We start from the raw sequence: 14343 nt of genomic DNA, 5'->3' as shown, positions 1-14343 counted from the left end.
TGTAACCTTCCATTCCGACACTCCAGTCATAGGAGCCATCCCACCATGTTTCTGTGATACCAATGACATCATATTCCCGTAGCCTTGCACACATCTCTAATTCCTCTTGCTTGCTCCCCATACTACGGGCGTTTGTATAGAGGCACCTTAGCAGAGCTCCAAATGAAGCCGACTCAATGGCTGGGGCAGCTGGAACATCTCTGCATTGCTCCAAGCACTTATTACAGGTGCTAATGTAGTAGAGTAGTGGGGACATGCTGAAGCAGTGCAAGGAAGTTTTTTTGTGATGCAAAAAATGATAGTTTTTAGGATAATAGAAGTCAACTAGTTTTACACACTAGTTTTAAGGTATTTATCAAAAAATGTGTGCACATATAGTTTTGGAACAATGCCAGGCAAGGTGAAACAGGCAGTGAAGAAGGTGGATAGGAAACAAGTAAGTTATGGACCATTTTGTTCTCTTGGCCACTACAGAGGTGGTGTTTGACCTGTGAGGGATTAGTTCATGCTTGCACAAGTGCTGATCCTCAGCCCTTGAAGGCAGGACCTATTTACATGCTGTGTATCTGTTGTACATATAGTCTTTTCAGCAGTCTGATCCTCCCACCCTGACCTCCCCTTTTGGGGCAGCTAGAACCACATTTAGCACTTAAATGGGCTCTAAAAGGTGGGATGAGGGAAGGAAACAACAGATATTGTGGAAGCTATCATTGTTTTTTGTATTTCCTTTTTTTTTTTTTTTTTTTTTTTTTGCTTGGGGACCTTTATCTGTGTGAAAGATTCTCAGAGCAATTACATTCCATATTAAGACCAAAAATCCCTGCAGGCCATTTTGATGGCAGCAGAAGCTGCTATTTCTCTAAATGAAAAGCAAATTAATAAAGAGGCTTAATTCACTTGGCAAATCCACCTGTGAGCACTTACATTAGGATGGCAAGTCATAACCCATTGTATTCTCTTTTATTTTTTTGCACCAGCTGTTGGATATACCATGCATAATATACAATGTTGATTGTTTTTAAAATCTAGCTACTCAGCAGTGGAAACAGATACCTCATCCGGACTGATGATATGGTAGAGACAGTTTACAATGACAAAGGAGAAATTATCAAAACCAAAGAACGACGGCTTTTCGTGTTAAATGATGTGCTGATGTGTGCAACAGTAAATATTCGGTAAGGTGATTCATATTTTTTAAATGAACATTCCAGTTTCAGCTGGAAACCATTACACCGTTTTTTTTGTTGTTGTTTTTTCTGTTGTTGGTTTGGTTTTTTTTGTTTGGTTTTTTTTGTTTGTTTTTTTTTTTCTTTACTATAGCTAATGATTTTTAGGAGTAGGTATAATAAATAGATAACTAGCTTTGTTGCAGTCCTCTAAACTGCCTACCGATGTTTGGAAGTTCTAGTATAAATTTGTAAGACAATTATGTAAGTTGCAGATAGAAATGCTCTGCAATATCTAGTTATTGCTGCATATTAGTGTTTAGCAGAGCACAGGCATGCCAAGGTAGGATTTTTTTTTTTTTCTCCTCAAATTATACTGTCACACACTCTCAAATCTGTAACTTGACATAATCTGCAAATTTAAAAAACCAAAACAAAGCACAAAGCTAATACATGTAGCCAGAACAAACCTGGAACTCACTAACAAAGTTCCAGCTGGGAAAAGCTTTTATCTCTGAGAACAAACATTGAAGGATTAAAGCTGAGGTGCTTTGAAAAAAGCATATTTTCATAGTGTCTTCTGTGTTTTAGTTGGCTGTATTACTATTACTATATCTCTGTGTATGCCAAGGTCACACTCACATTCAGATGTTGCTTGTATCATTAGTTGCTTTATGTGATGGTACATTTTGACAGAGAAAATGTGGACCATTAATATCTTCCAAGAACAGCTTTTCTTAAGCGTAACATGGGTTGGTATCTTAGTTTATTACTGAAGTATGAATGCAGTACAGATTTTTGTAATCGTGTGAATGCTCGGCTTCATGTTAGGGCGTGAGAAGTGCCATGTAATAACTGGACTTTAGAAAATCAACAAGCTTATGTCAATTATCCTGTGATTCTTTTTCTTTACAAATTCTTCAGTTCCTTAGTAACACCTGGATGTTTTCTTATGGCTGTTTGCAAGAAAATTGCTTTTAACCATTAATATTTTATCTTCTTCCATACCATCGTCTTGGATTTTCTGTATTTGTCTCTGAACTGGCAATGTGCAGTCTGTTTTCATTTTCCATGTGAAAAGTTCATGGTTATGTCAAGTCTCTGGGTTCCTTATGAAGTCAGCAGTTCCAGTTATCACAGCACTGTTGTTCCCATGGGCATTAACTAGTTATGAACAACTTCCTTTGGGATGGTATTTGTGCATGCATGTGTCATGGGGGTTTGCTGACTCTGAAAAAAGTTTAAAAATGTTTTTCTCTAGCAGTTCATAGAATCATAGAATAGTTAGGGTTGGAAAGGACCGTAAGATCATCTAGTTCCAACCCCCCTGCCATCGGCAGGGACACCTTGCACTAAACCATGTTACCTCAGAATCCATTCAACCTGTCCTTGTACACTGCCATGGATGGAGCATTCACAACTTCCCTGAGCAACCCATTCCAGTGCCTCACCACCCTCACCGTAAGGAACTTCTTCCTTATATCTAATCTAAACTTCCCCTGTTTAAGTTTGAACCCATTACCCCTTGTCCTACCACTACAGTCCCTAATGAAGAGTCCCTCCCCTGCATCCTTATAGGCCCCCTTCAGATACTGGAAGGCTGCTATGAGGTCTCACACGCAGCCTTCTCTTCTCCAGGCTGAACAGCCTCAACTTCCTCAGCCTGTCTTCATACAGGAGGTGCTCCAGCCCCCGTATGCTTTCCAACCTGCTTGTTTATAGAACAGTGAGTTTTTAGAACAGTTGAACGCACTTTTAGCTTTATTCATTAGCAAAGGTTTGTGAGTTTCTTGGTGAAAGAGGTGGGTTCCAACTGCAAGCTGTGTGTGTGGATTTAGGATTCCTTCACAATTTCATGAATTGCTTTTAAGGTGGAAGAAACTACCTTTGTGTGCTGGTGTCCATGACACTTCGTAATGCAAAATACAGTTAGGAACTGAAGGAAATAATATGCCAGATTTCATGTGACACCTTTATCTGGTCCAGAAGTTTTTTGTTCAAAATAAGGGTATGCTATGGAATGTAGCACTTGCCTGTTTGGCTTACGCAGCATGAGCTTTATTTCTCTTCTTTTTAGCTGTATAGAGGTTAGGCATCTTTCTAAGCTAGGCTTCTGTTATAGCAGTGGTTTTCAAGGTGCATGCCTGCAGATTTCCCCTGGAGCTGTAGACTTCAGAAGCTTTACATGTAGCTGCGTGGTATGGATCAGCTCACTGCTCTCAGCCACCTTTTTTCCAACCTTTACAGAAACAGTCGACATCCCAGCAGCCTGGGGACCATTGGTTCCTCTATAGCCGGCAAAAGACATGTATTTCTACAGAGTACAAGACCCTCTGAAGCTCCTTCTTCACATGTAGCCTAGATAACCGGTTCAAACTGGAGACCCAACTTTTAAGTAGCAGCAGTTGGACAGGGCGGATGCTGTCCCTACTGATTGAACAGCTGTGTCCTGCCTAGTCTTGTTTTCTTTCTTCTGAACTAGATCAAGAGTTTATAAATATTTACTTATGCTGTGGCACTTGCGGTTTTTGTTCATACTTGCCTCCTCATTGAAACAAAAGTATGACTGTTGTGAATAGGTAGCTAATAATCTAAACATTAGCATTTAGGTACTGTTCTTAATAAATGCATTTTGCTGATTTCTCCCAAGCATTTAACTTTTGTATTTCAGTCATCCTTTCTGTGAAGTAGACCTTTTTTTATTCACTTTTACATCTCTTTTGTCCTTTATAACAAATATATGTGCTTAAATGTGAATAAGGGAATGAAGGAAACAAAGGAAAAGGAGTGTTAATGCCATTTCTATTCCAAGTGAGCTTCTCCAGTGTGCTCTTCCCTCTGAAATGTGTGTTGTGATATACACTTCCTTTAGCAGCAGCTCACGTGGGATTACTCTCAGAAGCCACAGCAGGTCTGCTGTAAAGGACATCCTAGGCTGTGGGGCTCGGCAGAAATGTTAGCTCATAAGCCCTTGGGAGGTTATGTTTCCCTTCCTGCTACCGGTAGTCATTCAAAGGTCCCATCATCCATACTTCTCTAAACATAGCAATTACTTCTTTTGAGCACTGTTTCAAAAGAATTAGGAAAATATGGAGCCAAAGTATCATCCTAAGCACTTGTATTAAGATGTCAAAATGCACATTGGTCTTAAAAGATGGTCATTTATGTTTTGTTATAGAAATGTAGGGACTGTTGTTGGCAGTCCTGTGCTGTTTGTAAACAAGACTATCTGCACCTGCATAGCTGCTCTTTGCACTCCAGGAAAGGTCAGTCTCAAAAGTCAGCCTGGTGCACGTATTTGTTTCAAGTTCTGCATGGCACTCAGGCTGATAAACAGCAGATTTTAGAAGCTAAAATAATAAATAGGATGCCATTAAACATAGTTGCTTGTCACAGCAGTAATTTGTGCATCTTCCAGCTCTTCGTATGAAAGCAGTGGCACTGTGACAACTGGCCAGAAGTATTTATTGAAGTGGAGCGTACCGTTGGGACAAGTGGAAGTCATAGAGTACGGCAGCAGTGAGGGCCAAGGAGAGAACTGCAGGTTTCCACCCCAGCACTCTGCTGAGAATGTCATCATTAACTCTAAGCCAAGTAAGTGACAGGAGTTACTGACTCTTACAGACTTTTTTGTTAAAATCCATATTTGAATTTCAGTGGGATACTGAAAGCAAAAGAAAGGATTTTGTGCATGAAGACTTCTGTAATGTGAACAATAATACAGCTTCTTTCTTTGGAAACTGAAAATCCATAAACTGGTAGCGAGTCTCCTGCCTTGAAACACGAATTACTCTTATTTGTCCTAATTTAGAGTTTTATGCATGAATGCATAAAGAGTTTTAAAGCATGAATGTGCGTGGGCATGCAAAAAGGTTGTTTTGGTGTGGTGTTCTGGCTGTCCCATGGTAGCTGGTCATGCATATGTTCTTTATCCCATAGTTAAAGCAAGGACATTTCTCTCAATAAAAATGACCTGCCACCCTATGGCTGTGAAATAAGAGTGTACACAAAGAGTAATGGCAAGGTGGAAGTTGCCCATATGTAGTATTCCATCCATACAACATAGTAACAAGTGCTTCAGAAAAAAACCCTTCAATCTTAATTTTAATGAATGTTTTTGAAGCAATATGCCAATAGGTAATTTCCTCCAAGTTTTTTTCCAAAAATGACCTCAAACTCTGAAATTTGCAAGTTCTTTCCGCACTTGTTAATCCCTCCTACAAGCCTGCCAACTACCCTCAAGAGATGTATGAGTTTCAAGAATTTACTTGGTAGCTAGACTTTCATGTATAATGAGTTATTTTTATATCCTGTATTTTGCCTAAATACTATACTTTTATATGCATTTAATATATTTAGATTATGCTCCCTATTAATGGACTAAAATTTACATGAATTTCAGTGCTAGCTCAGGGAATTATTTCACAGTATATTTGTTTAATATTGCACCACTGGCATCATGAATTTTCCCACAGTTGTGCTATAAGGAGGCATAAATGTCATGTTTCGGGATGGCCTGAGGTGCAGATGCAGCATTTAATACCCCACATATTCTCCAAGGTGCTTCTTTTCAGGTCTTCTTGGTCCTCCCTTTGTAAAGGGAAAATTTTTGTAGGTACTTATGTATCAATTTCAAGGATGACTTCATTCTTGCAACTCCTTTTAGCATTAATGGGCTACTTAGGCAATGATATTAAAGCTCTTCTATTATCATTTACCAGCTGCTGCATGCATGACCCTGAGAGGAGTGTAATAAGGGAGTATATTACTTAGAACTGGGGGTCTGTCTCATAGGTGCAGGTGGGAGGAACAGCTTGATGAATATTCCTACTGCAACTTTGTGCGGTGGCTTCACAGCTGATTATACCAAATCCTTTTCTGTCAGCAAGATCAGATGGGGAAGTGGAGCATGAAGGGAGAAAGAAAATCTGCTATGCTATGTCTGTGCTAGCTGTTACTCTGAATGTAGACTTGTCTAATTGGCCTGTATAGACGAGTTTGAATACACACCAAATTGTGTTAGTTATTCTGTAGGGTTGCCCCCTTTGTTCAGTCTTCTTGGCTGCTAAAGATTGCAGAAGCTTAGAAAGGACAGCCTTACTGCAGAAACGAAGGACTGGTAAGACTTTGTGTATCGGTTCATTGTTGCTTGTTAATTTGCATCCGCCAAGATGCTGCATTTTATAGTTGATGATGACACAATCTTTATTATGGTAGTATCGTATCGTTGGTGAGACTATTGGGTATTTACCACAAATTGCAAAGTACATCCCAGCGGTCTCATAGTATGTGGTTTTAATAACATCTAATGACCAAGAACAATTTGGGATGCTGCAGGCAAAATCTTTTTTCAATTGTATAGATCCATGTCTCAAACCTTATTTTCAGTTCTTTCCCAGTTTGTAGGAACTGGAGAGATAAACAATAGTGATGATTCTGTGTAAGAGCATTAACTAGTAGGGGAAGGTCTCCTCTTTCATTTCTGGAGAACTGAGAAAAGTTGGTTTGTATCTGCAGCACACCAGGTTAAGTACTTGACCCCTGTGAGGCTGGTATTCTCACATTACTGCTGTGATTAGCAAGGATTCTTGTTGGGTTCTGGTTGTGTCCTTGTAAGAATGACTGGTCATTAGTTACATTTCTCTTATCACAGCACTTTCTTCTCTGCCAAAATCCTTTTTATGAGGAGCCAACTGTCATAAGCATATCTCACTATTTTTTATTCGCTAAATGCAATTGGTGCTTTCCACGAGGATAGTATAGTTTAAAGATGGAAACTTTACATGCTACAAAGAAATTAATAGTTGAATTTGAATTACTCATACAGGCTATAATATGCAGCTGCTGAAAGGTTGATAGGTTTTATTAGTACCTATAAATCAAGGACACGCTGTAGTACTGTTTTAAGGTGGAAAGCAAGGGCTATGTGAACCTGGTTTTCACTTGGCAAAGTCCTCAGTTTGCAGCTTTCTACCCAGCTCTGCTTTGCGTACCAGTCTTTTGTCTCTGAATTCTAGAGGAGGATGCATTCAGGGGCTGTTAAATTCACTTTCTTTTTTAACCCTTTGTCTTTTGGCAGAAGAAACTGTGTGCCCAGAGGATATGGTGGGGAAAGCAGGAAAGTTTTCCTAGAGTGTGTTCTGCTTTGCTGCTTCTGTCCCTGATGTGCTTTTGCTTTATTCCTGTTGTTCTTCCCTGTTCTGAGTTTTAGTATTTACTCTGTGATGGGTTTGCTTGTATGTTTGTGGATGAGTCTTGCTACTTCTGTACGTCAGTTTCCTCACCTATAAAATATACTGTGCTCTGGGTAGGAACTCTAAACACTGGAAGGACCTTGGACATCCCATGTGTCCGGAGGAAAGCTAATGGAGGCCACCGAGCATTTAAATATGCCTATAGGTAATTGGGATCTTCAAAGATCATGTTACCTCATAGAAGAATTGAAAAAGTAATCAGTGATCATTCAAGCACTAGGTTATTGTTAACTGTTTTTTAAATTAATTTTCTGTCTTTGTTATTTTAGATGCTGTAAGCATTTAAAGCAAATTAACATGTTTGTTATCTTTTTTTGCTAATATATGCTGCTTCATCCTGAATGATTTTAGTACTCGAAGGGATTTATCTGCTAGCTATTTCCTTGGGTTTTGGTTTATTAGAGGGTTGGGGTTTTTTAGTTGGCTTTAGGAAGTTTACTGCATAGCTATATTCTAGTAAATGGTACTCATTCAATCAAAATGGATGAGAAGCTGGATCAAATTTATGGAAAGAGGGCACCAAGAAAGTTAAATGCTACTTGTATTCTTCCAGTAAAAAAGAGGATGGGTGAAAAAGCAATGAATACAGCTTGGTTAATATGGCATATTTTAAATATGCCTTCTGAAAATATAAAAAGTATAGTCAAAAGCAAATTTGTAACTTCTCATCAAAATGTACTATATTCCACTCTAGGAGAATCAGAACCTTTACTTGCAAGTCATCCATCTATACATAAAATCACTGAAAATACAATTATGTATTATGCTCCTTAAATGGGAGTATAGGAGCAAAAGTCAAATATACTGTTAAGAGATTCAGTTTCTCAGACCCCTGGCGCATGTTATTATGAGTTTGCAGCACTTTATGTGAAGTGTTGATGGCTTATGAAATGTGGTTTCTGTGCTGAGATGGATGCCTACCTGTTTGGTGCTGCAGTGAAAGGAGCCACCTCAAGTTTTCCATTCTCTGGTTCTCAAGAACAAAAGGGGTGAGCTGTAAAAGTTTTTCATGGTGATTTTATTTAAGACGACCAGACTAAAGAGACTTTGTAGAAGCAAAGGGAGAGGGCTAAGCATCCTGCCATTTCCGTGTGGGAAACCAGTGCCTGTCAGCAGTGTTCTACAGCTGATCATGTTGATTAGAAGACACACACAGCACAGCCTATTACTTGAACAAAGAACTTGTTTAATTTGAGCCATATGGCCAAAGGCTGAAAGAGAAAAAGACCACGTGTAATATATATTGTGCAGTCATGAGCATGCGAGATATGACAATAAAATGAAAAAACAGGTTACCACATTTATGGCTGCATTTTAGTGTTGGTTTTTTGTTTCACAGGTTTATAATTCCTAACTGATTAGCAAACCTCAGTACTGCTAAACCATGGCTTCTCTCCTTTCCTGGTCAGACTTGCAGGAAGACATTTGTACTCTGCTTCCACTCACCTGTGGCTTTGATCTCTGGGGTTTTGTTTATTGTCAGTGTAGTAGTGACACATTCGTGTTGTGCCTGAAGTGCAAGCACGATTCCTCTCTTCCAAGTTTCCTTCTGTTCGATGAGGTTACTTCTTGTAGGTCTGCAAGTGTTGCCAGGGAAACAGGTGGGGATGTCTGATGTGCTACAGTGTGCACTTGTGTTTCTGTTGATGCCTTGCTCAGTGGAAGGACAGCTTTTCTCAAAAACAGAGGTAGTGCTGCTGTGATTGCCATTGCTATAAAAGCTAGGGGTTTTTGCTGGTTTGTCTAATGAGAAATATAGAATTGGGGAAGGCAAAGAAAGTTGTCAACTTTATCACCACTTTAAGGCTGGACAAATGTAATGCAATGTGCAGAGTACTAAACATTAAATAGTATATCAACCCTAGCATTGATGATAAGGTTTTAAAAGGATGATGTGTCATGAATTGCTAGCTGAACTAACTTTCACCTCTGTGAAATATGTATAGAGTAATAATGTAAATCTTTATTTTAAAGCTATTGAAAATAATACTGTACACTAAAGGATATGTACTGTGTTCGTAAATGTAGACTATCATTGATATATGCTAACAGAAGACCAGACATTTCAACTAAATCTAACTCAGCCTGTTCAGCTGAGCAAACTGGGTGACATTAAATAGTTCACTTGTTAAGCGGATATATGTTTCTAGCTGGTGGCTTGGGTGTAGAATAAATCAGGTGTTACATGTTTGTCTCACCCACTTAGGATGAGATTCTTCACTTTGCTTTTTGTATTTGTTAGCATGGTTGTAGGGCTTGATGTTCACCTCCTATAAACCTTTTCTGTGTTGCCAGGGTCTCGTTGGCAAAGTAGTAAAATGAGTAGAAACCAAGCTATAAGCAAGTGAGTATGACTAGGGAGGTAGGCTCCTCAGTACGATTTCCACATGAGTTGTTATAACTAGTCTGGTGGGAACTTTAGGGAAAACCTCTAGCAGCTTGGCCAGTTTACGATCACCTACAGACCTGTCTTGAGATCCCTGCAGTGCTTTGATCGTTAAACACCTTCGTATGTGTACTTTCACTGCCTGTTTAAGTCAGTGCTTATCTTCTCGCACCCAGTTCCTCTCCTGGCCGTCATGCCCATGCAGATGCACCTCAGAGATCCTGTGCAGCCCCTCTCCCTCTGTAGGAGGGCAAGAGCTTCCAGGTCCATGCTGTCCTCAGCCCTCTCTTTTGGGACCTGTGAGAGGAAAGAGCCATAGCACCTCTTTTCTTTCACTCTAAATTCTCTGCTTCCAGGATTTTCTTTCCTCATGGGAATAGAGCCAGGACCTGGAGTTCCTTTGATCAATACCTGCAGTCATCACGTAGTCCAGGAAGACACTTGACTGTTGTCCTGGCTAGAGAGATGTTGAGGAGCTGGGCTGTGGGGTCTGCATTTGTCAGTGTATTTGGGCTCTGGCGTTTCTCCCTCCTGTCCTCTACTGCTTTCACTTCCTTCATTATATCTGGCGCAGTGCAGCTGCTTCTGTCAGCAGGAAAAATATTTATGGCGTTTTGTCTGTGAAATTCCCCGGTGGTCAGGATTAGCTGGAGTTAATATAATCCCGAAGCCATGTTCTCAATGTAAGAGCTACTTGTCACCATCTCAAGAGGCTTTGCATTTGCTTGGTGTTCTTGCATAATTTTACTCACAAATGGTATAGCCCTATGACTTTAATACCTTATTCAGTATTTGTAGTTGCAAGCTGTTGATTTTATCTTTGTATTGCTCAAACTGTGAATAAGCAGGTTTGTGGTTGAACTGTAGTTTTTGTGCAACCTGTTTCTTTGGTGTTCAGATCTGATACAGTGAGCATTCAGCGAGACAGGTCTCAGCATTCGTGTAATTACCAGTTGAAAGCAAGGTATTAGCAGCTGACAGGGAGGTGAAGCATGTTAAAAATACTTTGTCAGAGTTGATACTTGGGAGGTTTGTTTCCCAGCTCTGTTCTATGTGTACTGGGTGGCATTTGGTTCTTTGTGATCAGGACTTGAAGAACTCCCCTGTCTTGCATGGCAGTGGGAATAAATACATTAAAGAGTTTTAGAGGCTCAGATTATCAGATTCAATAATTAAGTTCATAAAGATTACTTTTAGGTGCTTACATGATTAAAGTACGATTAGACTGAATAATGTCATTTCATGTTTATGATAATGCTCTTCATGTTGGTTGATGATGATGATGGGTCCTGACTGTATTGGTAATTAGGCTTGCTTACTCCATGTCTGAATTTAATAGTTTGTATTCTAGTAATCTCAGGAGTTTATTGCTTATCCCTTAATACTGTGTATGTGTTTGTGGTGCTTCTTTCTGCATTGAGTTACTAAACCTAATATAGGGTTATGCTTTAAAGCTACATGTGAGTAGCTGTTAAGCTTTTCATTGGTGGCTGCCACCTAAGCTCTTTTCTTCTGAAGCCGCTCCTGACTTCCCATTTGCTTCAATTGCCAAACCTGGAGACTGATACCACTCTCTAAATATTTGTGTAGTTTGGACCTGAGAGTCAGGTGAGCTACAGTTGAGCATGCAACTGTGGAGATCATGAGTCGGACTTGGTATGAAAGAACAAAAATGGTTAAGGTAGAAAGTCTGTTTTTCTCTTATGCACTTTAAATTGACCTGTGGGCTTGTTTACATCTTAAACTAGGATTTTGGATTCACAAGACTAGTTTTAAAAAAAATAAAAATAAAAAAAAATTGTTATTTATTTTACTGAAATTCCAATTGGCTATTAAAATGCTCTCATAAGAGAGAAACGAGAAAACAACCCACCTACATGCTTCTCTGAGGTGTCTATGGAAACAGGAGGAGCATGAGTGAGCAAGTGGAAGGACACAAATAGGAGGAGGGTGGTGCTGGGGGAGCTGTCAGGGGCTTTGCTTACATAACTCAATGTGCAGGAAGCTTGTAGTTCAGCATCTAAAAATAAAATCTCATCTGCTTTGTCACTGGCTTTTATACTCATACAGAATTTCCAGGCGGAAGGCGTCAGAGGTATGGAGGTGCTTCCCTTGTATATGGCTGGTGCTTGGATTTGTCAACTTCTGTGCAAGAGAAGGTTTCAGTGCAGCAGGGTATCCTCATCACCGGCCTTCCAGAGAAAGCTAGGTGTTCTGGTGTGGAGGGTTTTGTAAAGAGAAAGAGAATAATACTCAAGAATGGGCATCAGTATCAAGTGCTAAATGAATGACGATATTCCAGGTATTCCAAATATTCAGAATCTTCTTGCCAGCTCTGTTTAACTGTGGCTGAAATAGATTGCTTGTATATGAAAATGCCACATAAAGGTCTTCCTTTCCGCTTGCACTGAGAAAATTGGTTCCACTAGACCTCCTCAGGTAGAATGTTTTTCCTCCTTTTGACAAGTTCTCTTCCCCAGGGCAGCTTCAAGGTGTTTGTCCTGTGTGTTTTGCATACCAGACCCAGGAGCAGGATCCAGTGCCAAGTATAGGGGAAGAATTCTTCAATTACAGTTATCAAATCTCGGCCCTTATTAATGGTTTCTGGTTTTCCTTCTTTAGAATCATAGAATCATAGAATCATAAGGGTTGGAAAGGACCTTAAGATCATCTAGTTCCAACCCCCCTGCCATGGGCAGGGACACCTTGCCCTAAACCATGTGGCTCAAGGCTCTGTCCAACCTGGCCTTGAACACCGCCAGGGATGGAGCATCCACAACCTCCCTGGGCAACCCATTCCAGTGCTTCACCACCCTCACTGTAAAGAACTTCTTCCTTACATCTAATCTAAACTTCCTCTGTTTAAGTTTGAACCCATTACCCCTTGTCCTACCACTACAGTCCCTAAGGAAGAGTCCCTCCCCAGCATCCTTGTAGACCCCCTTCAGATACTGGAAGGCTGCTATGAGGTCACCACGCAGCCTTCTCTTCTCCAGGCTGAACAGCCCCAACTTTCTCAGCCTGTCTTCATATGGGAGGTGCTCCAGCCCCCTTATCATCCTCGTGGCCCTCCTCTGGACTCGTTCCAACAGCTCCATGTCCTTTTTATGTTGAGGACACCAGAACTGTACGCAGTACTCCAAGTGGGGTCTCACAAGAGCAGAGTAGAGGGGCAGGATCACCTCCTTCGACCTGCTGGTCACGCTTCTTTTGATGCAGCCCAGGATACGGTTGGCTTTCTGGGCTGCAAGTGCACACTGCCGGCTCATGTTAAGCTTCTCGTCAACCAACACTCCCAAGTCCTTTTCTGCAGGGCTGCTCTGAATCTCTTCTCTGCCCAGCCTGTAGCAGTGCCTGGGGTTGCCCCGACCCAGGTGTAGGACCTTGGACTTGGCTTGGTTAAACTTCATAAGGTTGGCATCGGCCCACCTCACAAGCGTGTCAAGGTCCCTCTGGATGGCACCCCTTCCCTCCAGCGTATCAACCGAACCACACAGCTTGGTGTCGTCGGCAAACTTGCTGAGGGCGCACTCAATCCCACTGTCCATGTCACCGACAAAGATGTTGAACAGGACCGGTCCCAACACCGATCCCTGAGGGACACCACTCGTTACAGGTTTCCAACTGGACACAGAGCCATTTACCACAACTCTTTGCGTGCGGCCATCAAGCCAGTTTTTTATCCACCGAGTGGTCCATCTATCAAATTGATGTCTCTCCAATTTAGAGACAAGGATGTCATGTGGGACAGTGTCGAACGCTTTGCACAAGTCCAGGTAGATGACATCAACTGCTCTGCCGCTGTCCATCAGTTCCGTGGCTCCATCATAGAAGGCCACCAAATTGGTCAGGCAGGATTTCCCCTTAGTGAAGCCATGTTGGCTGTCACCAACCACCTCATTGTTTTTCATGTGCCTTAGCATGTTTTCCAGGAGAAACTGTTCCAAGATTTTGCCAGGCACAGAGGTGAGACTGACTGGTCTGTAGTTCCCCGGGTCTTCCACCTTCCCCTTCTTGAAAATGGGGGTTATATTACCCTTCTTCCAGTCATTGGGAACTTCACCTGACTGCCAGGATTTTTCGAATATGATGGACAGTGGCTTAGCAACTTCATTCGCCAGCTCCTTCAGGACCCGTGGATGGATTTCGTCAGGTCCCATGGACTTGTGCACGTTCAGGTTCTTAAGATGGTCTCGAACCTGATCCTCTCCTACAGTGGGCCTAAGGTCTTCGTTCTCACAGTCCCTGCATTTGCTTTCCAAGACTTGGGTTGTGTGGTCAGAGCATTTGCTGGTGAAGACTGAGGCAAAGAAGTCATTAAGAACCTCAGCCTTCTCCAAATCCATGGTAGCCAGTTCTCCTGATAGCTTCTGGAGAGGGCCTACATTGTCCCTAGCCTGTCTTTTATTTGCTACGTATCTATAGAATCCTTTCCTGTTATCTTTTACATCCCTTGCCAAACTTAATTCTAGCTGGGCCTTAGCTTTCCTAACCTGGTCCCTAGCTTCTCGGGCAATGCTCCTGTATTCTTCCCAGG

The 14343-nt window shown here is 41.3% G+C and overlaps 1 protein-coding gene across 5 annotated transcripts in view; it reads left to right on the top strand.

Moving 5' to 3' along the window:
- Positions 1-14343, top strand: part of ARHGEF10 (Rho guanine nucleotide exchange factor 10) — a 115011-nt gene that overhangs the window by 55264 nt on the left and 45404 nt on the right. For all 5 annotated transcript variants that reach the window (XM_030489806.1, XM_030489810.1, XM_030489807.1 and 2 more), the window contains 2 exons: positions 1030-1175; positions 4585-4760. In XM_030489806.1, coding sequence (XP_030345666.1) covers positions 1030-1175; positions 4585-4760 — 322 coding nt within the window. The remainder of the gene's footprint in view (positions 1-1029; positions 1176-4584; positions 4761-14343) is intronic.

Source organism: Strigops habroptila, chromosome 6 (genome assembly GCF_004027225.2).
Source record: "Strigops habroptila isolate Jane chromosome 6, bStrHab1.2.pri, whole genome shotgun sequence".
Classification (NCBI taxonomy): domain Eukaryota; kingdom Metazoa; phylum Chordata; class Aves; order Psittaciformes; family Psittacidae; genus Strigops; species Strigops habroptila.
The sequence above is the reverse complement of the archived record's forward strand: the minus strand, read 5'-3'. Positions and strand labels throughout refer to the sequence as shown.